The sequence below is a fragment of the Bos indicus x Bos taurus genome, chromosome 1 (genome assembly GCF_003369695.1).
Source record: "Bos indicus x Bos taurus breed Angus x Brahman F1 hybrid chromosome 1, Bos_hybrid_MaternalHap_v2.0, whole genome shotgun sequence".
In the NCBI taxonomy this organism is placed as follows: domain Eukaryota; kingdom Metazoa; phylum Chordata; class Mammalia; order Artiodactyla; family Bovidae; genus Bos; species Bos indicus x Bos taurus.
Window position 1 is genome coordinate 117703332 of NC_040076.1, and position 26340 is coordinate 117729671.

The window sequence follows — 26340 nt, forward strand, 5'->3', positions numbered from 1 at the left end:
CGGAGTTCATTCAGACTCAACGTCCATCCAGCCATCTCATCCTCTGTTGTCCCCTTTTCCTCCTGCCCTCAATCCCTCCCAGCATCAGAGTCTTTTCCAATGAGTCAACTCTTTGCATGAGGTGGCCAAAGCACTGGAGTTTCAGCTTTAGCATCATTCCTTCCAAGGAACACCCAGGGCTGATCTTCAGAATGGACTGGTTGGATCTCCTCGCAGTCCAAGGGACTCTCAAGAGTCTTCTCCAACACCACAGCTCAAAAGCATCAATTCTTCGGCGCTGAGCTTTCTTCATAGTCCAACTCTCACATCCACACATGACCACTGGAAAAACCAGAGCCTTGACTAGACTGACCTTTGTTGGCAAAGTAATGTTTCTGCTTTTCAATATGCTATCTAGGTTGGTCATAAGGAGTAAGTGTCTTTTAATTTCATGGCTGCAGTCACCATCTGCAGTGATTTTGGAGCCCAAAAAAATAAAGTCTGACACTGTTTCCACTGTTTCCCCATCTGCTTCCCATGAAGTGATGGGACCAGATGCCATGATCTTCGTTTTCTGAATGTTGAGTTTTAAGCCAACTTTTTCACTCTCCCCTTTCACCTTCATTAAGAGGCTTTTTAGTTCCTCTTCACTTTCTGCCATAAGGGTGGTGTCATCTGCATATCTGAGGCTATTGATATTTCTCCCGGCAATCTTGATTCCAGCTTGTGCTTCTTCCAGCCCAGCGTTTCTTATGATGTACTCTGCATAGAAGTTAAATAAGCAGGGTGACAATATACAGCCTCGATGTACTGCTTTTCCTATTTGGAACCAGTCTGTTATTCCATGTCCAGTTCTAACTGTTGCTTCCTGACCTGCATACAAATTTCTCGAGAGGCAGGTCAGGTGGTCTGGTATTCCCATCTCTTGAAGAATTTTCCACAGTTTATTGTGATCTGCACAGTCAGGGCTTTGCCATAGTCCATAAAACAGAAATAGATGTTTTTCTGGAATTCTGTTGCTTTTTCAATGATCCAGTGGATGTTGGCAATTTGGTCTACAGTTCCTCTGCCTTTTCTAAAACCAGCTTGAACAACTGGAAGTTCATGGTTCACATATTGCTGAAGCCTGGCAATGGAGAATTTTGAGCATTACTTTACTAGCGTGTGTGATGAGTGCAATTGTGTGGTAGTTTGAGCATTCTTTGGCATTGCCTTTCTTTGGGATTGGAATAAAAACTGACCTTTTCCAGTCCTGTGGCCACTGCTGAGTTTTCCAAATTTGCTGGCACATTGAGTGCAGCACTTTCACAGCATCATCTTTCAGGATTTGAAAGAGCTCAAAGGGAATTCCATCACCTCCACTAGCTTTGTTCGTAGTGATGCTTTCTAAGGCCCACTTGACTTCCCATTCCAGGATGTCTAGCTCTAGGTCAGTGATCACACCATCATGATTATCTGGGTCGTGAAGATTTTTGTACAGTTCTTCTGTGTATTCTTGCCACCTCTTCTTAATATCTTCTGCTTCTGTTGGGTCCATACCATTTCTGTCCTTTATCGAGCCCATCGTTGCGTGAAATATTCCCTTGGTATCTCTAATTTTCTTGAAGAGATCTCTAGTCTTTCCCGTTCTGTTGTTTTCCTCTATTTCTTTGCATTGATTGCTGAGGAAGGCTTTCTTATCTCTTCTTGCGATTCTTTGGAACTCTGCATTCATTTGCTTATATCTTTCCTTTTCTCCTTTGCTTTTCGCTTCGCTTCTTTTCACAGCTATTTATAAGGCTTTTAGTGCAGGCAGCTGTGACCGGCGCATTTTGCGTGGGCGGCTGCCCCACGTCCGAGATCAGGGACAGAGGCCGGGAGGACCCCATGCCCAAGAGGAGGTGGCCAAGAAGAGTTACCCCACGTCCAAGGTCAGGGGCGGCAGCCGAGAGTGCCAGGCTGCGACAGCGCAGGAACAGCCGAGAGGAGCTACCCCACGTCCAAGGTCAGGGGCAGAGGCCAGGAGGAGCTACCCCACGTCCGAAGTCAGGGGCGGCGGCCAAGAGGAGCTACCCCATGTCCGAGGCTAGGGGCAGCGGCCAAGAGGAGCTACCCAACGCCTGAGGCCAGGGGCTGCGGCCAGGAGGACCTACCCCACACCCGAGGCCAGGGGTGGTGGCAGGGAGGAGCAACCCCACCTCCAAAAAGTGGTGGGTGCATGGGCGCAGGAGGGCCTAGAGGAGTTATTCCACGTTCAAGGTCAGAAGGGGCAGTGGTGAGGAGATATCCCACGTCCAAGGTAAGAGAAACCCAAGTAAGATGGTAGGTGTTGCAAGAGGGCAACACCTACAACTGAAACTGTAATCACAGAAAACTAGTCAATCTAATCACACTAGGACCACAGCCTTGTCTAATTCAATGAAACTAAGCAATGCCCGTGGGGCAACCCAAGACGGGTGGGTCATGGTGGAGAGGTCTGACAGAATGTGGTCCACTGGAGAAGGGAATGGCAAACAACTTCAGTATTCTTGCCTTGAGAACCCCATGAACAGTATGAAAAGGCAAAATGACAGGATACTGAAGAGGAACTCCCTGGGTCGATAAGTGCCCAATATGCTACTGGAGATCAGTGGAGAAATAACTCCAGAAAGAATGAAGGGACGGAGCCAAAGCAAAAACAATACCCAGTTGTGGATGTGACTGGTGATAGAAGCAAGGTCCGATGCTGTAAAGACCAATATTGCAAAGGAACCTGGAATGTCAGGTCCATGAATCAAGGCAAATTGGAAGTGGTCAAACAAGAGATGGCAAGAGTGAACGTCGACATTCTAGGAATCAGCGAACTAAAATGGACTGGAATGGGTGAATTTAACTCAGATGACCATTATATTTACTACTGTGGGCAGGAATCCCTCAGAAGAAATGGAGTAGCCATCATGGTCAACATAAGAGTCCGAAATGCAGTACTTGGATGCAATCTCAAAAACGACAGAATGATCTCTGTTTGTTTCCAAGGCAAACCATTCAATATAACAGTAATCCAAATCTATGCCCCAAACAGTAATGCTGAAGAAGCTGAACGGTTGGTTCTATGAGGACCTACAAGACCTTTTAGAACTAACACTCAAAAAAGATGTCCTTTTCATTATAGGGGATTGGAATGCAAAAGTAGGAAGTCAAGAAACACCTGGAGCAACAGGCAAATTTGGCCTTGGAATACGGAATGAAGCAGGGCAAAGGCTAATAGAGTTTTGCCAAGAAAACACACTGGTCATAGCAAACACCCTCTTCCAACAACACAAGAGAAGACTCTACACATGGACATCACCAGAAGGTCAACACGGAAATCAGATTGAGTATATTCTTTGCAGCCAAAGATGGAGAAGCTCTATACAGTCAACAAAAACAAGACCAGGAGCTGACTGCTGCTCAGATCATGAGCTCCTTATTGCCAAATTCAGACTTAAATTGAAGAAAGTAGGGAAAACCACTAGACCATTCAGGTATGACCAAATCAAATCCCTTATGATTATATAGTGGCAGTGAGAAATAGATTTAAGGGACTAGATCTGATAGATAGAGTGCCTGATGAACTATGGACTGAGGTTCGTGACACTGTACAGGAGACAGGGATCAAAACCATCCCCATGGAATATCAACATATTCAATAACATTTATGAGTCCTGAAATAAGTATTCTGAAAGAAGGCAGACACAAAAGAGTACATAATTTATGAGTCCTGTATACAAACTTGTAGAAAATGCAAATTAATCTTAGTGACCAAAAGCCAATCTGTGGTTGCCAAGGGATGGTGGGAAAGGAAGAAATGAAGGAGAAATTTGGAAGGAGTAAAAAGAAAGTGATTAGAGTATAAGGAAACTTTTTGAGTGAGCTGATATTTCATTATCTTAATCATACAGTTTCATACATAGCCATATATGCATATCAAAATTTACCAGACTGTACGATTAAGTATATTCAGTTTATTAATATATTAACCATATTTCAGTACAGGTTTATTTTAAAAATTTAGTAGTAACCACTAGAAGAATAACAATATAATATAAGCTTTCAAACTAGCAGGAAAATGGAGAGAGGGATAAAGAGAAAAAAAGTTGGGTAATCCAAATCTGCACAGTAGGAAAAAACAGAATAAAAAGTCAACAAGAGAAGTTAGTCGAAATCACAGCAATACGTGAACTGTGAACTTCCCGATGTTCCAGCTGGTTTTAGAAAAGGCAGAAGAACCAGAGATCAAATTGCCAACATCCGCTGGATCATCGAAAAAGCAAGAGAGTTCCAGAAAAACATCTATTTCTGCTTTATTGACTATGCCAAAGCCTTTGACTGTGTGGATCATAATAAACTGTGGAAAATTCTGAAAGAGTTGGGAATACCAGACCACTTGACCTACCCCTTGAGAAACCTGTATACAGGTCAGGAAGCAACAGTTAGAACTGGACATGGAACAACAGACTGGTTCCAAATAGGAAAAGGAGTACGTCAAGGCTGAATATTGTCACCCTGCTTATTTAACTTATATACAGAGTACATCATGAGAAACGCTGGACTGGAGGAAGCACAAGCTGGAATCAAGATTGCCGGGAGAAATATCAATAACCTCAGATACGCAGATGACACCACCCTTATGGCAGAAACTGAAGAGGAACTAAAAAGCCTCCTGATGAAAGTGAAAGAGGAGAGTGAAAAAGTTGGCTTAAAGCTCGACATTCAGAAAACTAAGATCATGGCATCCGGTCCCATCACTTCATGGCAAAAAGATGGGGAACAGTGGAAACAGTGGCTGACTTTGTTTTTCTAAGCTCCAAAATCACTGCAGATGGTGACTGCAGCCATGAAATTAAAAAACGCTTACTCCTTGGAAGGAAAGTTATGACCAACCTAGACACCACATTAAAAAGCAGAGACATTACTTTGCCAACAAAGGTCTGTCTAGTCAAGGCTATGGTTTTTCCAGTGGTAATGTATGATGTGAGAGTTGGACTATAAAGAAAGCTGAGTACCGAAGAATTGATGCTTTTTAACTGTGGTGTTGGAGAAGACTCTTGAGAGTCCCTTGGACTGCAGGGAGATCCAACCAGTCCTTCCTAAAGGAGATCAGTCCTGAGTGTTCACTGGAAGGACTGATGTTGAAGCTGAAACTCCAATACTTTGGCCACTTGATGCGAAGAGCTGACTCATTTGAAAAGACCCTGATTCTGGGAAAGATTGAGGGCAGGAGGAAAGGGGATGACAGAGGATGAGATGGCTGGATGGCATTACCGACTTAATGGACATGAGTTTGGGTAAACTCCGAGAGTTGATGATGTACAGGGAGGCTTGGTGTGCTGCGGTTCATGGGGTCACACAGAGTCAGACATGACTGAGCAACTGAACTGAACTGAACTGAAATGGATTCAATTCATCAGTTTTAAAATTTTAAATGTATCATATTGGATAAAGAAAAAATTCCAACCATATGCTATTTACAAGGTACGAGATTAAAACTTAATGACACATTAAGACAAAAATAAAAGTAAAAAATACAGGGGTAGATAGTTATGATAATATCAAGTAAAATTTGGTTTATCAAGTAAAGTAGGATATAAGACAAAAGTCATCATTAGGAAATAGTTATCACAATGATAAAAAGGATACTTCACCTAGAAAATGACAAAATTGTGGAAGAATACATAGATTCACAAGCTTGGTAATTTTTAGGTCAAGCAGACAAAAAAAAAAAGTAAAGACCACAGAGCCAAGATGCCGACAATGGCAACCAATGTATACAGGCAGCTACTGAGCACTTGAAATGTGGCTAATCTCAATTGAGATTTACTGTGAAAGTTTAAAATATACACCAGATTGCAAAGACTTAGTACAAAAAGGATGTAGAATATATTTTATAACTATTTTGGATTTACCAAGTTAAATAAATACAATATTAAGTTAATCTCACAGAAATATTTCCTTTTACCTTTTTTAATTTGGCTACCAGAAAATTCTAAATTACAATAAATGTGGCTCACAATATCATTCTATTACATAGCACTTCTTCAGAAGACAGAGAAGTGCGGAAAACTGCAGACAACTGCAATGATTTTTGCACATTGTAGTTGCACAGTTCTGTGAATATACTAAAAACCACTGAACTGTATGATTTAAATGGGTCAATTTTATGTTATGTGAAGTATATCTCAAACTCTCTTCAAAATACTAAAAAAAAAAAAAAGCTAGACAAGATAAATACACAAGCTCAAGTTAATGGACATATATAAAATTTTACATGCTACAATGCTTTGCACACACATGGGGAAAGTTTATACATTTTAACCATAATTAGCATGTCCCTTCACCACCTGGATTAAAAAGGAGAGTAAGGACATTAGAATACATGTCCCACTGGAATGTAAGCTGCTTGAGATCAGGGATTTTTACCTATTTTATTCACTGAGGAAACTTCAGACCCTAGAGGAGTGGCTAGGTCTGGAGGTGCAGAACAACCATTTGTTGAATGAAAGGAAAAAAGAAAATTGCAAAATCCACTCCTCTAAAAGACAAACTTCTGACAACACTGTGCAAGGCATGGGTGGATATAAATAAACCAGAACTCATCCCACATATAGTAAGAATTCTCTTTAAGTTGCTACAGGAGTACATACATGTTATAAATCACTTTATACAATACTTGAAAACAGACAAAACAGAAAATTTCTTAGAAATATAATGTGGTATAAAGAAGAAGACAACCATTTATATACCCATGTAATTATGTGTGTGTGGGGGGGGAACCAGCAGATTTAGATAATTTTACAGGCAACCTTCACCAAAACTTCCAGGAAAAAGACAATCCCAATTTTATTAAAAAAAAAAAAATCTTTTAGAAAATAAAAAGTAAAAGAAAATTTTAGTTTTATGGGACTAGCTTTATCTTGTCTCAGTTCAGTTCAGTTCAGTCGCTCAGTCGTGTCTGACTCTTTGCGACCCCATGAATCATAGCACGCCAGGCCTCCCTGTCCATCACCATCTCCTGGAGTTCACTCAAACTCATGTCCATTGAGTCGGTGATGCCATCCAGCCGTCTCATCCTCTGTTATCCCCTTTTCCTCCTGCCCCCAATCCCTCCCAGTATCAGTCTTTTCCAGTGAGTCAACTCTTTGCATGAGGTGGCCAAAGCACTGGAGTTTCAGCTTTAGCATCATTCCTTCCAAAGAACACCCAGGGCTGATCTCCTTTAGAATGGAATGATTGGATCTCCTTGCAGTCCAAGGGACTCTCAAGAGTCTTCTCCAACACCACAGTTCAAAAGCATCAATTCTTTGGCGCTCAGCCTTCTTCATAGTCCAACTCTCGCATCCATATATGACCACTGGAAAAACCAGAGCCTTGACTAGACTGACCTTTGTTGGCAAAGTAATGTTTCTGCTTTTCAATATGCTATCTAGGTTGGTCATAACTTTTCTTCCAAGGAGTAAGTGTCTTTTAATTTCATGGCTGCAATCACCATCTGCAGTGATTTTGGAGCCCAAAAAAATAAAGTCTGATACTGTTTCCACTGTTTCCCCATCTGCTTCCCATGAAGTGATGGGACCAGATGCCATGATCTTTGTTTTCTGAATGTTGAGCTTTAAGCCAACTTTTTCACTCTCCTCTTTCACTTTCATCAAGAGGCTTTTTAGTTCCTCTTCAGTTTCTGCCATAAGGGTGGTGTCATCTGCATATCTGAGGTTATTGATATTTCTCCCAGCAATCTTGATTCCAGCTTGTGCTTCTTCCAGCCCAGCATTTCTCATGATGTACTCTGCATAGAAGTTAAATAAGCAGGGTGACAATATACCGCCTTGACGTACTCCTTTTCCTATTTGGAACCAGTCTGTTGTTCCATGTCCAGTTCTAACTGTTGCTTCCTGACCTGCATATAGGTTTCTCAAGGCAATGCCAAAGAATGCTCAAACTTATCTTTTTTAGTTATTTTAAATTATGGCAAAATATACAAAACATAAAATTTACTATCTTAACCATTTTTAAGTATATAGTTCTGTAGTGGCTCAGACGGTAAAGCGTCTTGCTTACAATGCGGGAGACCTGGGTTTGACCCCTGGGTCTGGAAGATCCTCTGGAGAAGGAAATGGCAACCCACTCCAGTACTCTTGCCTGGAAAATCCTATGGACAGAGAAGCGTGGTAGGCTACAGTCCATGGGGTTGCAAAGAGTTGGACACGACTGAGCGACTTCACTTTCTGTGGCATTAAGTATATTGTTATGCTACCATCACCACCATCCATCCACCAAACTCTTTACATTTCCCAAAACTGGAACTCTGAACACATTAAACTGTAATTGCCTAATCTCCCCTCTCCATAGCCCTTGGCAACCATCATTCTATTTTCTGTCTCTGAATCTCACTACTCCAGGTACCACACATAAATAGAATCATACAGCATTTGTCCTTTAGCACTTATTTCACTTAACATGTCTTAAAGATTCATCAATGTTGTAGCATCTGTCAGAACTTCCTTCCTTTTTAAGGCTGAACAGTATTCCATCACATGTATATACCACATTTTGTCTATCTATTCATCCATCAATGGATAATTGGGTTACTTTCACCTTCGGCTATTGAAATAATGCTGTGATGAACATAAGCGTGCAAATATCTAACTGTCAGCTTTAAATTCTTTTGAGTATATACCCAGAGCTAGAATTAGATCATATGGTAAATTTATGTTCAATTTTTTTTGCTGTACTGTTTGTTTTCTATAGCAATAGCTCCATTTAACAGTCCCACCAGCAGTGCTCAAGGGATTATCTAGTTTTGAGGTAAAGATTACTCTAGTCCCATAAAACTAAATTTCTCTTACCTGGACATTCAGGTTGCTAGTATTTAGGATTTTTGCACCTATGTCCAAAGTGTAAAACTGGCTGATCCATATTGGAAATTTGATAACCCAATATGCAAAGGCAAAATTTATATATCATAGTCAAAAGAGTGTACATAAGATACAAGGGTTTTTAGAATTTACAAAACAAATTCATGTAATCCAACATAAGAATAGAGTAAAAGAAAAAACAATGATCATCATGATAGAAAAAAAGACGTATGAGGCATCACCCATTCTTTATTTAAAAGGAAAAAAATGGCAAAGAAAAATTTTGTTTCCTTATTTCTAATTCTTATACTTTTTTTTCTTACCAGAAAATATAGCACAACGTTAAACAGGAAGTACAATAGGCATCTTTTTTTTTTAACATTCATGGGAAGGCTTCTAATAATTCACTACATAATGTCATTCATTTAAGTTTTTAGTCAGTAATCTTTATTGGCTTAAAGGTATTTACTCCTAATTTGCCAAGGATACTTTTTGTTGTTCTAACTTTCCATATTTCCTTATATACTGAAAACTCAAGAGAATCAAAAAATTCAAATTACCAGAATAGGAGAATTCAGTAAGTCTGTAGAGATAAAATTAATATATAAAAATCAATAATTGTCCACTGTCCAAATAGTGGTTTCTTGAATACTAATCTTCAATTAAAAAAAAAAAAACAAACAAATCCAGGGCTCCTTGGGGGTAATGTCTGATTTTAGGGTTAGGACAAGGAAAAGAAATGATGAGCCTGGAGTTTCTTATAGGACCAAACACTAAAGAAGTATACTATGAAACAGAAGGAATGAGACCCAAGACCCAGACCACAGAGCTCCCAATGGCCAAAGCTCAAACAACTAAACAACAAAAATAATGTAGTATTGGATTATTACCCAAAGTATAAAAGAAATATATAGAGCACATACCAATATAAATGTGATTGAACAAATAAATAAATGCCGAAAAAAGACAAATCTTCCTTACAAAAGAATTCTAAATAATGTATGTAGATACTTCCCTCCTTCCAGGAAGTGGAGCTTAATTCCCGCCCCTCCCCACTTTTAAGACTGGCTATACTTAGTGCCTCACTTCCAAAGGAAGAATAGAATAGAGAAAGAGAAAAAAATATTAACTTCATAGTGGAAAATGCTGGCAAACATTACCTAAACTAAGTAACATCATCAGTGAAATAATGCAAGTATCATGTACCCCTGGCTGACATGTTAGGATGAGAAGGGCAATTTGCTTTGCTGATACTCTTTATAAAAACCTATAACCAACCCATTCTAATCATAAGAAAAATATCAGATTGAGGAACATTCTACAGGATACCTGGCCAGGACTCCTCAAGACTATTAAGGTCATGAAAAACAAGGAGAGATTAAGAAACTGTCACAGGTCAGAGGAGATTGGGAATACATGATAACAAAAAAATGTCGTAATATGGACTGCGTCCTGGAACAGAAAGAAAGCATTAATGGAAAAATGTAAAATCTATCCAGTCTGGACTTCAGTAACAGTAATGTTAACTGTGTTAGTTTCTTAGTTTTGACAAATGTATCATGGTAAAGTAAAATGTTAACAATGGGGACAACTAAATGAGGAAAGCACAGGAACTCTCTTCTTTGCAATTTTTCTGTGAATCTTAACATTATTACAAAATTAAAAATTTATTTTAAAATATCAATAACATTCCTATACCTCAGTAATATCTAATTAGAAAATATAATTTTAAAAAATCTAACAAAAGACATGCTAAATGTTTACAGAAAAAAAATATTAAACTTATGGATATGAAAAACTAACAAATTAAAAGAAATACCACATCATAGGAAGACTATTTCAAAGACAGTGTTTAATTTTTACTCTATTAATTCAATATAATAATAAACTCATTGTGTGTTACTATAAATATTCTTTATGAAAAATAAAAAGGTTAGGGACAATAGTGGGATTGTTTTATATTTTTGTAAATCTCTTTTAATATCTATCTTAATAGAATACAGAGAGATTCTCACATGTGCTTCTGCACTCAATTTGTTTTGATATCTCAGACCATGTAGCCTCTAGAAACCTCTTCTATAAACCCCAAGAGAATGAGAGTGACAAAGGCAAATCATAGCTTAGTATTATTATGGAAATAATTTTGACCTTGTAGACCCACCAAGAGTCCTGGGATCATACTTGATAACCACTATTTTGGAAACAATATGTCACCCTTTTAACCTTGAGGCCTCATAGTATTCTTTATTTACATTTTAATATGAAAAACTCCAAATTAGAGAAGAGTTAAAAGAATTTTTATAATAAATATGCATATATCTCCTACCTAGATTCTATAATTAGCATTTTACTATATTTTTTAATCACATATCTATTTATCCCACTATTTACCCATCAATATATTTTTTCTCTTTATTTTTTACAATGCATTTGAAAGCAAGTTGCAAATATCAATATACTTTCCCTCAAATAGTTCAGCATGTAAACTCATTACTTAGAGTTTAGTATTTTTTAAAGCTCTTTTTTATTTTTCTTTTAGGTAAACTTTACATACAATGAAATGCATAAAATTTAAGTATGCAATTTGGTGAATGAGACATTGTGCAACCCAAACAAGACAGACAACATGATTCTCACTCTCCAGGAAATTCCCTCATACTCTTCTGAGTAAATCCCTCACCTCCTTTCCTTCCCGCACCTAGCCCTCCAAAGAAATCACTGTTCTGGTTTTTTTCAATCCAGATTATTTCTGCCTTTTCTAGAACAAGTCACGTAAATGGACTCATACAACATGTACTCTTCTATGTACGGCCTCTCAGTACAATGTGTTTTAGAGCCACTAAATTTTAAGTATTTAAAATTAATTTACCTACCATGAAAATGACTATCAAGATCAGACAGATGCCCACTATGATAAGGAAGGGGATTAGGTAGTATTCCAGAGGAAGGCTAAATTCCGGAACTAAGATAATGTGGCCCCTGCAAGAAAACAAAAATTAATAATTAGGAAATATTGACTTGTCAAATTATGATGTTAATTGAAAACAAAGAAAAATATTTTTAAAGCATTTAGACATTACAATTTAATCCACTAGACCCATCTCATTTTCTAATAGATGATTTCCATTAAGTTAAGGGATGTTTTCTCCATTTTTAAATCAGCTTTACATATTTACCAAAATAATTTGCCATTTAATTAAAAGAAACTTTTAGACTGGTTAGAGGAAATCAGTTAAGCAATACTTACTGTGTCCCTCCTAAGAACACGTGTTTACTGAATTTAGTAACCTGGATGAAAGTTAGCATATTTCACAAGCAAACATCAGTATTTGAAACTGGCAGTACCTCAGGCAGTATGTCAACAAGAACCACACGCCCCACACACACACCAAATTACTTTTCATCAGTTTCTCCCATGAAAAAACTGGAGGCACTATTGACGAAAATGAACTCCCTATTCCTTTTATGCTTTATGGGAATTCGTTGTACCAAGTACAATGGATATAACCCCATACTGCACATTCATCTGTGAGATACGGAATGGAAAACTAGCAAAGAAATTCACAAGAGTTGTAGCTTCTTTTCTATTCTAAACCTGCACTGCTTGACTGGGAAAAAAAAAAAGGCAAAAAAACTACAAAAATGTGTATACTGTGGGGGTTGGGGGGAAAAATAACCAAAGGCCCTAGTCTCCTCCTTATTAACCATGGTTAATACAGTTATATGGTTATCAACTATATAATGCTAGTATTATAAAAATTGACAGGGAATCAAGAAATGAAACTGAACAGAATAAGCACACTATTTATGCTGCATGAGCAAATTTTATATAGCAGCAAATCCTGCAATAGAAAATTTCCTCAGACTAGGGAAGGGTCTGTATAATGGTCACTAAGATGGTTGATTTCCCCATTGTACTCCTGTGCTACTCAACTAGTATGGTGTCAGCAACATTACATTGTTACCCACGGGTGGGTGATATTTTAGGGACCAACTCCAGATACTTCGTATCACAGACTGTACATCAAGGTAATCAAATAATTGATGAGGTGTGATTCCTCTTTATGGAGTTAGTTCAGATAATATATTAAGGAGGAATTATAAAATAAGACTACTTGCAAATCCTAAAGAACCAATGGCTTCAGACAATGATTATTAATGATTGCTCACATCACAGAGAACCAAATATTATGTCTCCTGATGGAAATACATAACAATACATATAAATTATTCTTGCCTTACCTATCCTCCTGGTCCCCAAGCCATACTTGAATCTGAGCAGCCCTCTAGATCTAACTAGCAATTTACAGGGAAAATAAGTAACAAAGGAAACCTCTAGACAATACACCAAGGATGTAGTCAGAAAAGTCCAGACTGCAGTAAAATTTTACAGGACAAATGACCCTGTTTCTTCAATAAATAAATGTGTAGGGAAAAAAAAAAAAAAAGAGGCACAGCAAACTTACAGATTAAAAATAGGGTAGTCATATGTCCTTATTTGCTCTGAAAACAAATCTAAAGATTGAAATGTTTTGATATTGAATTAATTTTCTTAATTTATAAAAGGATAACTAAAGAGCCTCTTGATGAAAGTGAAAGAAGAGAGTGAAAAAGTTTGCTTAAAGCCCAACATTCAGAAAACTAAGATCATGGCATCTGGTCCCATCACTTCATGGCAAATAGATGTGGAAACAGTGGCAGACTTTATTTTTCCGGGCTCCAAAATCACTGCAGATGATGACTGCAGCCATGAAATTAAAAAACGCTTACTCCTTGGAAGGAAAGTTATGACCAACCTAGACAGCATATTAAAAACCAGAGACATTACTTTGCCAACAAAGGTCCATCTAGTCAAGGCTATGGTTTTTCCAGTAGTCATATATGGAAGTGAGAGTTGGACTGTGAAGACAGCTGAGTGCTGAAGAATTGATGCTTTTGAACTGTGGTGTTGGAGAAGACTCTTGAGAGTCCCTTGGACTGCAGGGAGATCCAACCAGTCCATCCTAAAGTAGATCAGTCCTGGGTGTTCATTGGAAGGACTGATGTTGAAACTGAAACTCCAATCCTTTGGCCACCTGATGCGAAGAGCTGACTCATTTGAAAAGACCCTGATGTTGGGAAAGACTGAGGGCAAGAGGAGAAGGGGATGACAGAGGATGAGATGGCTGGATGGCATCACCTACTCGATGGACATGGGTTTGTGTGAACTCCGGGAGTTGGTGATGGACAGGGAGGCCTGGCGTGCCACGGTTCATGGGGTTGCAAAGAGTCGGACATGACTGAGCGACTGAACTGAACTGAAAATAATGAAAATGCCATTATATTTTTTATATATAACTTTATTTTCTAGTGATATCTTTTGAGATGTTTACAGTTTAGATCATAGGGTATCTAGTACTTGCTTTAAAATAATCATGGCATGGGGAAAAAAGGGCAGACGGCACTTAAAGAAGAGTGGACAGTCCAAACAAAATTGGCCATAGTTGATAATTCTGAGACTGAATGATATTCATCATACCCATCTCTAGTTTTAAACTAAACAAATAAGTAATAAATTAATAGGTAGGTAGGTAGGCAAGGAGGCAGACTGACCAACTGGCCAGTCAACAGATAGATGATACAAGCCAGTCTGCACAGGTCTACAATCCTTCAAGCAGAATTCTGAAACCTAAAAAGCTTTAAAAAGTAATGTTTGCAATTCATTTGATAGTCAACCTGAACCTAACTGACATGATCAAACACTCATACATTTATTACAGATATATATGTTATTTGATTATAGAATGCTGCCTCAATCCTCAAATTCTATCCCTTGGAATATTACTTAACTTTTTAAAATCTGAAAATGCTTCAATTCCACATTATATCTGTCCCAAAGAGCTGGGATAAGAGATTTTGTGGCCTTGCATTAACATGGAAAGGGTCTAAATATTAAGTAAATAAAGTATGTAACAAAATACTGAGTATTACAAGGCACTGTTTTATGAGCAGGGTATCTCTAGTTAAGGTCAGCATTCAAACAAACATGGGGAAAAAATTAAGCTGTCAGTGAAGAGCATCATAGGGACTTTTGTTTAAATGTTTTCTATTTCTGAATTTTTCCATATTTTATCAGCAGGTATCTATTACTTCTTAATTTAAAAAGAAATGGTTTTATTATTTAAAACAAAAAGACTCTTTAAAATACACACAATTTTTCTATACGATGGAATAATACTGAGATAAAAGCAAGTTTTAGTTCTCCTCACCCTCATTAACTACACAAATATGGCTGGCAACATAGGATCTTGCGTAACTATTTTTAATACAATATCCCAAATTATATTCCCTAACTTAATAAAGATGTTCTGAGCACAAAATATGTGAACAGTATTTTAAATATCAAAACCGTATATGGAGAAGGTCAAAAAATGTAAACAGACACTCTTTCCCTCTCTTTTTTTTATTCATATTCAAACTCAAATAATCATGCATTCCCCGCCCCCCAAATAATTAGAATTGCATTTCATTGTGCCAGTTTCCTCTTTTGGCAAATGTAGATGGTAAGAGATAATAATAACTTCTAGAGTGTTGTTGTTAGAATTAAATGGATAACAAATATAAAAGCTTTGTTTCATGAGTGCCTGGCACTTGCTAAATCCTTGATATTTATTATATTACTATATTATATTACAATATTACCGTTTTTATTATTACTATTGTTCCCTTGGTCAAATGGCTGTTCCTGTCCAGTATGTTTTGGTACCTGTTTTTTATAAGAAGCTCTAAAGTGTTAATTGAACTGCACTGTTTTCTGTATTAGATAAGACAGTTGTGCCTTAGGTTAGTTTTAGTCTGAATTTTACCGTGGTAATGAGAATTTGGGGAGAAATTCCGTAAGAAGTTTTAAAATCCAAATCAAACTTTTTAAACTTGAAAACAAACTGTGTTTGTAAAAGTTAGTCACCAAACACATTGCGTGTTAGATTCTTTGTTTATAAAACATTTCCATTTAATAAAATACAAATATGTCTTAATTTAAAGTATCATATAAATGTAAATCACATTGCTTCTAAATACCAATGGTTTGACTAAACTATAAAAGGGAAAGTTCTCTTTTTAGCAACATGGGTGCCTTAATCTCTCTAGCATAAATATATTTTCAGTATGTAATCATACACAGAAGAAAACTAAAGTCTTAAAATCATGACTTAAGAAGATATAATTTAGCACAATAGAGTACATTCTAAAACATAATTTTGATTACAATTAATCTTATATAATTCTACCCTCACACAGAAAAGAATTTAAGCTACATGATTATTTTTTATATCCATTACTTACCCTTTTTCATATGTGAATTCATCTTTCAGGGAATTAGCTGATGATTCACCAATAAAGACAGATGGAATGTCAATTTTCTTTAGTACCTCAACTGTATAAAACAATAGTAAAAGTTATTCTTCAAAGCCCATACTTAGTGTAAAATCAGCTTAACTTTCTTTATAATAACAGCAAATATCAATGTAGGTGGAAATAACTATAATCAATTTGAATTGTCTGTTAGTTGATTTTCCAGATTGCAGATTTATACCAAGACCCAAATGGCTGAGAAACATGATGACATTTACAACAACAAAAGCTAATAACATTTTGCATATATACACTACCACACTATCTCACAGTCCTATGAGATTGAAATATAAATCTTACTCCATTTCCACTTTGATTTACTTGATTTATTCCCGTACAGACATACTTAACTATTAGAAAAGAAATAAGAGGAAGAAATGTATTTTTTCCACATATAACTTAATTCCTAAATGAAAAAGTGAAAAAGCTTTTTTTACATACCCATTCCCAGGAGAGGTGTAAGCCAAAGAATGTAAGAAAAGACCACTTTACAACAGTCTGAAAAATGACATCACGCATCTAAGGCTTTTCAGAGAGAAGGGCTGACAAGAGTTCAGAAAGGGCACTGGATAGGGAAGCTTGGTAAATTTCTACTTCCTCCTAAGCTCGGAGTGCATGTTAAAGCATTGTGTTTTGACCAGTACCTTACAAAATTTACTTCTATATCTATATTAAAAAACCAAAATCAAATGCCAACAAAAAAAGAACTTTGTAAAAATTACCCATTACTCAAGAAGAGAAGTAAAAACAATCATCTTACTGTCACCACAGAAAATAGCCATACTTTTAACTATGAGTTACTTTAACACATTTGGCTTTAGAGAAAGTCTATTTGTTTTCTTTTGTTACATTCTGCACAACAACTTTGTTCTACATTTCTTTTAAAAACTGCATATTTATTATTTATTTAAAAGAGGGGGGTGGATACACATGAAGAAGAACAGAACACAAGCATAACTCTTCCCACCCAAAGATAAGGCTTTATTTGAAGCAACAGAAACAGGTCTATACGCTTTGACAAATAGGTTCCATTATGTAACCAGCACAATCAAGATAAAAAAACACGTTATCATCCATCCAATTTCTCTCATGCCCCTTTACAGTCAAGCCCTCACCACAACCTAAGCAACCACTGATATATTTTTCTTTAGTTTTAAAATATTAGTATTCTTAATAGAATACATGTTTTTTCGTTTTCAGATTGGATTTACGCAAATAAAATCATCCATTTCCCTCACTGTTTGTGTCTGTCTCTGTCTCTCTCACACACATATACCCACACACTCCAACATCATATAAGCCCTAAAAGGGAAGGAGCCAAAAAGGTTAGCAGAGCAATATTTAATCACTATCTTTATATTAATAAGATCAATAAATATTTAAAAATTTTTATTAATGGGATCATATAATAACGGGAAAAAGTATAGGTTTTTTTCCTACTCAATGGTATATCTCAGATATCCTGTCATGTCACTAAATAAATATCCACCTCATAATTTTTAATAGCTGCATGCTAAGAGATCTTTCTCTTTCACATAACAGTTTAAATTTTAATTTATTTGGTAATTAAAGTTTGGAATTGAATACCCTTTGTAAAATGTTCTACTCTTTCACAAAGATACTCAGATAAACTCAAGGATGAATTTTTGTCTTGTAACTACTGGCTTATAATTATTGGAAGTAACATAACTTCTTTGAGTTATGATATCTAATGAGATGTTAAAAGCTCCTCACTTCAGTCAGCAAGTTAAGAAGAGGAGGGAAATGATGTACACAAATATGAATAGCCACCTTGGAGATTCTGCCACATCGTTTATCTACTGAAAACAAAACCAAATATTTTCATTCACAAAATACTTTAAAAATACTAATTTTAATTCTGATCCACAAAATAACTGTAAAGTATACACGCCAAGTAGTATTATCATACCATAGACAGGTTATAATTTAAGTGGTCAACTCCAACCTCTCTAGATGCATATTCCAACTGTCTGTTCAATATCTCCATTTGAATGCACAATAGATGTTTCAAACTTAATGTTTTTCAAAATCTCTCAATATCTCTTTTCCCTTCATCAGTCCTACTCTTCCTTGTCTCTGTAAACAGCATAACTATTTTCTTCTAGTTTCTCAAGTTAAACATTTTGGAGTTCTCCTTTACTCCTCCCTTTTATTCCTTAGGTCAAACCCTATCAACTTCAAAATACATCCATAATTCTATCACTTGCCATCACAGTCACTGCTAGTGCTCCACTGCCGTCATCTCTTGCCTGGCTGCTGCAACAATGTTCTAACTGGTCTCTCAGCCGGCACTCTTGCTCATCTTTCACCTTCAGTCTGTTCTCCTCATCTTTCACCTTCAGTCTGTTCTAAGAACAACCAAAGTGATCCTTTTAAAACTGTCAGATCATCTCACACCTCTATTCAGAACCTACGTAAAACAAATTCTAAAGTCCTACAATACCCAACATGCTCTAGCCTCTGGTTCCCCTCTAACTTCATCCCCTACAATTCTCTCTCTCCCTTGTTCACTCTGACTGCAGCCACCATGATTTTCTGTCACACCTGCTTTATCTCTGAGCCTTTGCATTTGTCTGCTGTTCTCTTTCCTTGAAATATTCTCCTCCAGAAATCTGCATGGCATAGCCTTTCACTTCAGACCTATGCTCAAATGTCAAAGCCTCAAGAAACCTTCTCTGATCACCCTATCTAAAACAGCCATTCTCTGCCTCTCATCCCTATCACCCTGTATCCCTTTAACCTGGCATGTTTTTCTTCATAGCACTTACCACTCACTACTTGACATATATCATACCTCTCTGAGTATTATTCCCACTCTAGAATGTAATGATAATAACTGCAGCAATAATAATTAATAGCAGCTAAAGAATCATTAAACAGCTATTAAGAACCAGGAACCAATGACTTGAATACTATTATTATCCACATTTAACATATCAGAAAAGTGAGGCACAGAGATGTTAGGTAATGTTCCCAAGGCCACACCACTGGTAGGTGGTGGAGCTGGGATTCAAACCTTGTAAGACCATACCCAGAAACCACACTCTTAACTACATCATTCTGCTACCTCAATGAAAAGTATGAGCAAAGCCTTAAAACTATATTATCTCCTCTGTAGTCCTGATGCCTAAGAGAGTACTTGCTGCGGAGTAGGCTACCAAAAAGTATTTGATGAAGCAAGCAAGCAAGGAAGAAAAAAGAAACAAGCCCAGACATATTGATAACTTGCCCTGTTTATACAGCAATCTGCACAACCTAGACCCAAACTTGAGGCTCAGACTCCTAATCTAGACTCTTTCTACTCTGCCTTATCTTGGGTTTTTCTCATATGCCTTCTTTCATATGATCTTCACAATCTTGTTGGGTTAAAAAAAATTAAAACTATTCACACTTTTACAGATGAAAATAAAGGGCTCGGAAAGATTAGTAACTTTTATGAACTAGCCTGAAATAAACCCACATTTCCTAGTCTTGAAGTTCATAGTCATCACATTCTCCTGCCTCCTGAAGATGACAAACATGATTGACTCAAAGTGAACTCATCCTATGTCCTACCTGAAATAAAAAAAACAGACACATTCCTGTGTGAAATGCTGGCAACAAGAGGTCTTTAAAACTTCCTTTTGTTTTCAGATGTCAGAACCATGTATTAGGAGTATACATGCAGTATTTTCCCTGTGGTTATATCTAAGCCTAAAAAGAGTGACAGATATATGCTTATTTTAATAAATCCATGCTTTCTCTCCTCTACCAGTGACAGCAAAGATGAAAATGGGAAATATCTTTACAGTGTTTTGGATATATGGAATGTTCAAAAACATACATACTCAAGGACAGAGCAAAATGTCATGGAAAGTAATCGAAGCAATAAAGTCAAGAACCAAAATTCTGAACAATCTTTGAAATAAAATAACTCAGTTGGAACATTTCCATAGCAACAACAGGATTATATGGTTATGTGCTACTTCTAATATTTAGCACACTTTCCTTAGGAACTGACATGATTATCACAAAAAGGTTTTATTATTGACATGAAGACAAAATAGGTGTCCAAGGGAACTGACAATTCCAACTTGAAAAATTTTTATTAAAAGCGTGTTAAAACAATAATAGCTTACAAATACTAATTATTTTATTCAACCCATAACCCTTGAGAAGGTCTTGAGGGTTGCTAAACCCTAAGCCCAGGTTTTCAGCAAAACACACACAGAGTAAGTAACTTGCTCAAAATTATACAGTCAATTCAAGCAGGAGCTTAGACTTAAATTCAAGCCTATTTTTCAGAGTGTCTATGCTTTCCATTTTGTCAGTAACATGTAGGGGTGACAAAAACGACTAATGTGGGAGGTATGGTGTAGGATCATTTTTTAAGGGAGGTGATTAAAGGAGGAGTACCAACAAGTGTGCAGTACCAACAGTACTAGTTTATTTGATAAGTAAAATCCCTTAATCAATTCCTCTAATTCCTATCAGTGGTTGTTAAACTTTCAGTGAAGTGCCAGAAGCTCTTATGGATACTTCATGCATTCTACAATTATGATTTAACCAGCCAGAAGATTAAAATAATCATTTAAAATATAAAGGAAGTAAGGAACTTATCACTAAGTTTTACTTTTTACATATTGTAATTTTACCATAGATTGTATTAGGAATAAGAAGGAAAAGAGTTACAGAAGACATGGGTTTGATCCCTGGGTCAGGAAGATCCCCTGGAGTTGGAAATGACAACCCACTCCACTATTCTTGCCTGGAAAATTCCATGGACAGAGCAACCTGGTGGGCTACAGTCCATGGGGTCACAAAGAGTTGGACACGACTGAGCACAGCAACAACAAATAATGTCCCACGTTATAAAAAAAGATTTTTTTGGTCAAGAAATCCAACACATTTCCTGTTGAGGATATGGTTAAAGTCCTAAATACATTTCAATGGAGTATATTAATCCATGCCTTATATGTCTGCTCTTTGCTGCAAACTCTTTCTTGCATATGTGACTCAATGCAACTTAATAACAAGCGGTATTATGGATATATACTAAAAGAAAAAGAAAAACAAAATACTTGAATTTTGGCAGTTTATTTAGTGTATCTTGGATTCTGATCCCAACTGCCAACGTACGTGGGCATGTTCCCCACAGCATCAAACAACTCAATTCAATTCTGACATTATCTGCCTCGAGACAGCATCAGATTCCACAGGCTAAGGGTCTGGTTTCACAAGAATTCCCACCCCCAACTTCAGAAGCCAGCCACTAAGTCTAAGTTGTCACCTTTGCTTCTGACCTACCAGTTACAGACTGGAGGTTTCAACAATCCTTACCCCATGGGTTCAATTAATTTGCTAGAGCAGTCCACAGAACTCAAAGAAACATTTTATTTACTTGATTACCAGTTTACTAAGAAAGGATATAATTCAGAAACAAGCAGATGAAAGAGATGTATAGGGCAAGGTACATGGGAAGGGATGCAGAGGTTCTGTGCCCTCTCTAGGGGTGCAGTTTTCCCAGCATCTCCACACTTTCACCAACGCAGAAGCTCTTTGAACCTGTCCTGGTAGGTTTTCATGGTGGCTTCACTACATAGGCATGAATGATTCAACCACTGGCCACTGAGGTTAGGGGGTAGGACTGAAAGTTCCAATCCTCTAATCACCTAGTTAGTTCTCCTAGCAACCAGCCCCATCATTTGGTGAGGTCCAAAAGTAGCCACATTAACATAAAGGAGACAGCTTTATCACTCTCAATAAATTAAGTGAAAGCATACAGCTTAAAAATCGTTCTGATTAAAGCCAATTCATTAAAATTGGCTCATTTTCCCTACAAGCTAATATTTCATAGAGAATAAGTAAAGATATTGCCATTTTGAACAAAAAGCTATAGGCATGCCAATAAATATTAAGGGGCTAATAATAACGAACTGGTATAAGAGAGCACAAGTATGCGGCTTTGACATTCCACAGGAATACAGTAGCTACTTAGTATTTCTGCATATTCTAAAATTTAACGTTGTGAATCTCTAAATAAATCACAAAAATTCTCCTATGGCATCCTAAACTCAACATGCTTATCTCTATTTAAAGCTTCGGTTTTCCTTTAGCTTTTACCAAAATAACAACACATCCTCAAAAATGAAACACATAGGTTAAAAAAAACAAACCAGCAATAACAACAAACTGTTCAGAAAAGAACAAGTCAATTACACTTATACTGTGAGCAAAATTATCCCAAGAGGTTTAAGAAGTGGAAATTATCTTTCTGATGGGGACGAAATTTTGCTTTCTAAAACAGAAAATGAAAGAAGAGAGACTCTGGTAAATTTTAGTTTCGAACGATTGGTCAAACAGGAGAGAAGAAAAGTGATACCTGTACTTACTGTCGTTGGATCCCATGCTAATGAGGTCATCAGAGTCAACATTGTGAACTATGGCTGCTTTGTATCCTGCTCTCTGTGCATTTAAAACCTGCAAGTAAGAAAACAGTCATGATATGAGGAAGAAAGTGCCATAAAGTCCCTCGACTTCAACAAATATAGATCACCAACTCCATAACGGACAGACTACATTATGTATATACATTATATATATAATATATATATATAAACAGATATCAAGTGTGTTCTTGAAACAGATCCTTTTACAATTGATTATTAAGGACTTCTTTAGATATCTTTTTGATTTCACTCAAGGTATTAAGTGAAATGAGAGGCAAATAAAAGACAGAGATATAAGCTACCTACCAAAAGGATCCAAAGCACTAACCCTGTCTAGCTCTAATGGGATACAGACTTGGGACCATGCTCAAGAGCCATCAGCCCTTGAGAAGTCAAATCTACCTCCACTACTTAGTGCAATAAACTTGGAGCAAATTGCTTTTCTTCCTTAATCCTCAGTTTCCCCAAGTTTAAAACAAAATAGCAACAATATTTTTCTCATATGTAAAATAATTTTAAAATGCTTAACACCATGATGATACAAAGAAATGGGTAAAATAAAAGCTATTCGTCTTATTAGCGTCATCAACAACTATTTTCTTTAGAAAGATTTTCTAAAGCTTTGAAAAAATTAAAAATAAAAATACTCCAGCCTGAAGTTGCTTACTCTGGTTCTATTTAGCTATATAATCTTTCCTAAAACTAGTTTCCGAAATATTAATAGTTTCACACCATAAGAATATGGCTAGATATGTAGTAGAATTTTCTTAGAGCAAAGATCTGAAAAGTATCTAACACATGTTAATACTGGTGTTAATGTGTATCTAACACATTAACATCTAACACATGCTAATACTTGTGTTAACACTTCACTTTTAAAGTAACAGTTTTTTTTAAATAAAAATAAACCCAGACTAACCTCTTATTGTACCACCTTTGAACCATTTGGTAAAATTGAGGGTTATTATTTGCATACTGGTTAAATAAAATGAAAATTGGGTATGTAAATATATATAATAGTTTTGAATACTTTGAAAACTATATACATATAATTCTAAATACTTACTATGGCAAGAAATGTGAAATATATCACCTTATAATCACTGCATAGAGATATGTCTCAAAGTTTCTTTATAATATCAATACTTCTAAAATTAATTTTAAAAATAATTCCCAGAAGGTCTAATATTAGCTCTGTTTTAGTTATCAGCATAACAATGATTCAAAATTCTACAGTAATTCAATAAAGACCTGCATCAAGCTGCAAAGACTAAGGGAAAGCCCAGAAAGTCAAGTTCCTAAGAATAAAGGAATGCCCAAGTGTTCAGCAGACTGGACTTGAATAGTAGGTAAGAGAAATGAGGCTCATGTAGTCAACCCTACTCAGGCAAGAGTAAAATTCCCTTCTACATTACCCTGACTCTAAAACTACCTCACCAGTGAAAGTTGGACTTCTGAAAGAGATAATAATGTGGGTTAATCAGAACAATTCTATCTTACCACCAAACAAAAAAAAAATCTAAATCTGCAAATGCCTCAAAGAATTAATATGGTGTCTCTCTGTGGGTGCGCTTAGTCACTAAGTCATGTCTCATTCTGAAACCCCATGGACTGTAGCCTACCAGACTCCTCTGCCCTGGGGATTTTCCAGGCAAGAATACTGAAGTGGGATGCCTTTTCCTTTTCCAGGGGATCTTCCTGACCCAGGGATCAAACCCACATCTCCTGCATTGGCAGGCAAGTTCTTAACCACTGAGCCACTAGGGAAGCCTTTATAGTCTCTATGACTCCTATGAAATAGCAGGCTGACACAGAGTAAGCACTCATTAAATATTTCTAGAATGAGAAAATGTGTAAGTGCTTAAATTAATAGCTCATATTATAACAGTACAAATACAAGAGAGAAAATTGTGTGTGTGTTAGTTGCTCAGTTGTGTCCAACTCTTTGCAACCCCATAGATTATAGCCGGTCAGGGTCATCTGTCCATGGAATACTCCAGTTAAGAATATTATTGTGGGCAGCCATTTCCTTTTCCAGGAGATATTCCTGACCCAGGGATCAAAGCTGGGACTCTAAGTTTTTTTAATGAATTAAAATAGCATAAATAGTTCACCAACATAGGACCTACTGCTCTGATGTTTGGAATAATGACAAGAAAACCAACCAGCCAACAGAACCGTTACAAGGAATGTTCTGTAGTCATGCAAGGAAAAGTCAACAAGTGTGTGCATGTTTTAATGTTAGGTGGATTTTGTTATCCAACTAAAATTTTAAAAATGCCAACCTCTACAGTCTTTTACCCATAGATTTTATTGCTTTCCAAGGAGAGAAAAAAAAAAAATCTCTCAAAAAGGACATAATAGTTTCTAAACCTTATTTGCTACTTATTTATTAACCTATTATTTATTCATTACATTTTCATAGCAGGACAGATTTCACTTAGCTTTTATTTAAACTAAAGTATACTTGGTTGGGGTTGCTATTAATTTATCTGATGCTTTAATGACCATTTAATTGTTCCTAAAAAAGCTAGACAAGTAACAACAGAGAAATATTTCTCTCACAAATCCAAAAAGCAAGTGTTTCCAGAGGTACAATTTAAGAAATACAAAATTTATATCAAAAGCTGTTCTCTCCTTATATAAAACTTAACTTTTACTTTTCTTTTTAAAGCCAACTAATACACAAAGTCACTGAAATTACAAATTGACTTGTTTCCCTGAAAAATATGTATTTGTGAGCAAAGATACAACATGTTAGGATACAGAGAAAAGTGGTCCCAGAAACCATGATAAAGTGTATGTAAAACAACATAGTTCAGTTTAGTAAATATTTGTTGAATTTACATAACATGTAAGGTACTGTGTATTGGGCACAATGCAGAACTTAAAGGTGAATCAGAAACAATCATTATCCTCAAAGAGACTCAATACTCCTGGACATCCAAACAGGTCAGGTGCTTTCTAGCGTCTCTATTTGCTCAAGCTACCATCTCTGCCTGGAACAGCCTTTGGGTTCTGAATCCCTAATCAGGCTTCAAATTCCATGACCTCCATGAAGCCTGTCCTGGCCCATGCCCTATTCTAATGCCCTGGTCCCATGACCTCCATGAAGCCGGTCCTGGCCCATGCCCTGTTCTAATGCCCTGGTCCACATGTTGTCCCAAGCACCCATACAGCTGCTTCCCACTTGGTATTTATACCTGTTATATTGTTCTTAAACATCTTCTGTAGTATCTTATATTTATGCATTATACATACTACCCCATTTATAAAACAAGGCTTTATGGGGTTCTTTAATCTTCTGCAGTTGTCTATGTGTAAAGAAGGGACAAAATATTACTCTTAAAAGAGGCTTTCTGAACTGCATTGTTAAAAATCACCAATATAAATTAATGGCTTTACAGCAATCTGTTATGTGTGTAACTAAGTCTAGCCAGCAGTTTCTGAAAACTGCATTGAGCAACTGAGGAAATATGTTTCTTTCACGTATCCAAAATGCAATTGGTTCCATAAATACAATATAAAATTAGATTAATATCAAAAGCTGTTCTCTAATTAAAAAATAAAATTCTTAATATAGAAAACCACTAAAATAGGAAGGAGTTTTGTAAGCACAAGTGTGAATTCCAGAAAATAGAAACATGTTTCAAAAATTTAATAAGAAGGCT

General features: G+C 36.6%; 1 protein-coding gene across 2 annotated transcripts in view; it reads right to left on the reverse strand.

Moving 5' to 3' along the window:
• RNF13 (ring finger protein 13) overlaps positions 1-26340 on the reverse strand; it is a 127278-nt gene that overhangs the window by 38991 nt on the left and 61947 nt on the right. The window contains exons 4-6 of one of the 2 annotated variants that reach the window (XM_027543655.1): positions 22603-22700; positions 16152-16242; positions 11702-11807 (exon numbers count right to left, since the gene is read on the reverse strand). In XM_027543655.1, the coding sequence (XP_027399456.1) occupies positions 11702-11807; positions 16152-16242; positions 22603-22654 (249 nt within the window). In that variant the 5' untranslated portion in view covers positions 22655-22700. The remainder of the gene's footprint in view (positions 1-11701; positions 11808-16151; positions 16243-22602; positions 22701-26340) is intronic. The other variant, XM_027543651.1, reaches the window with a different exon arrangement.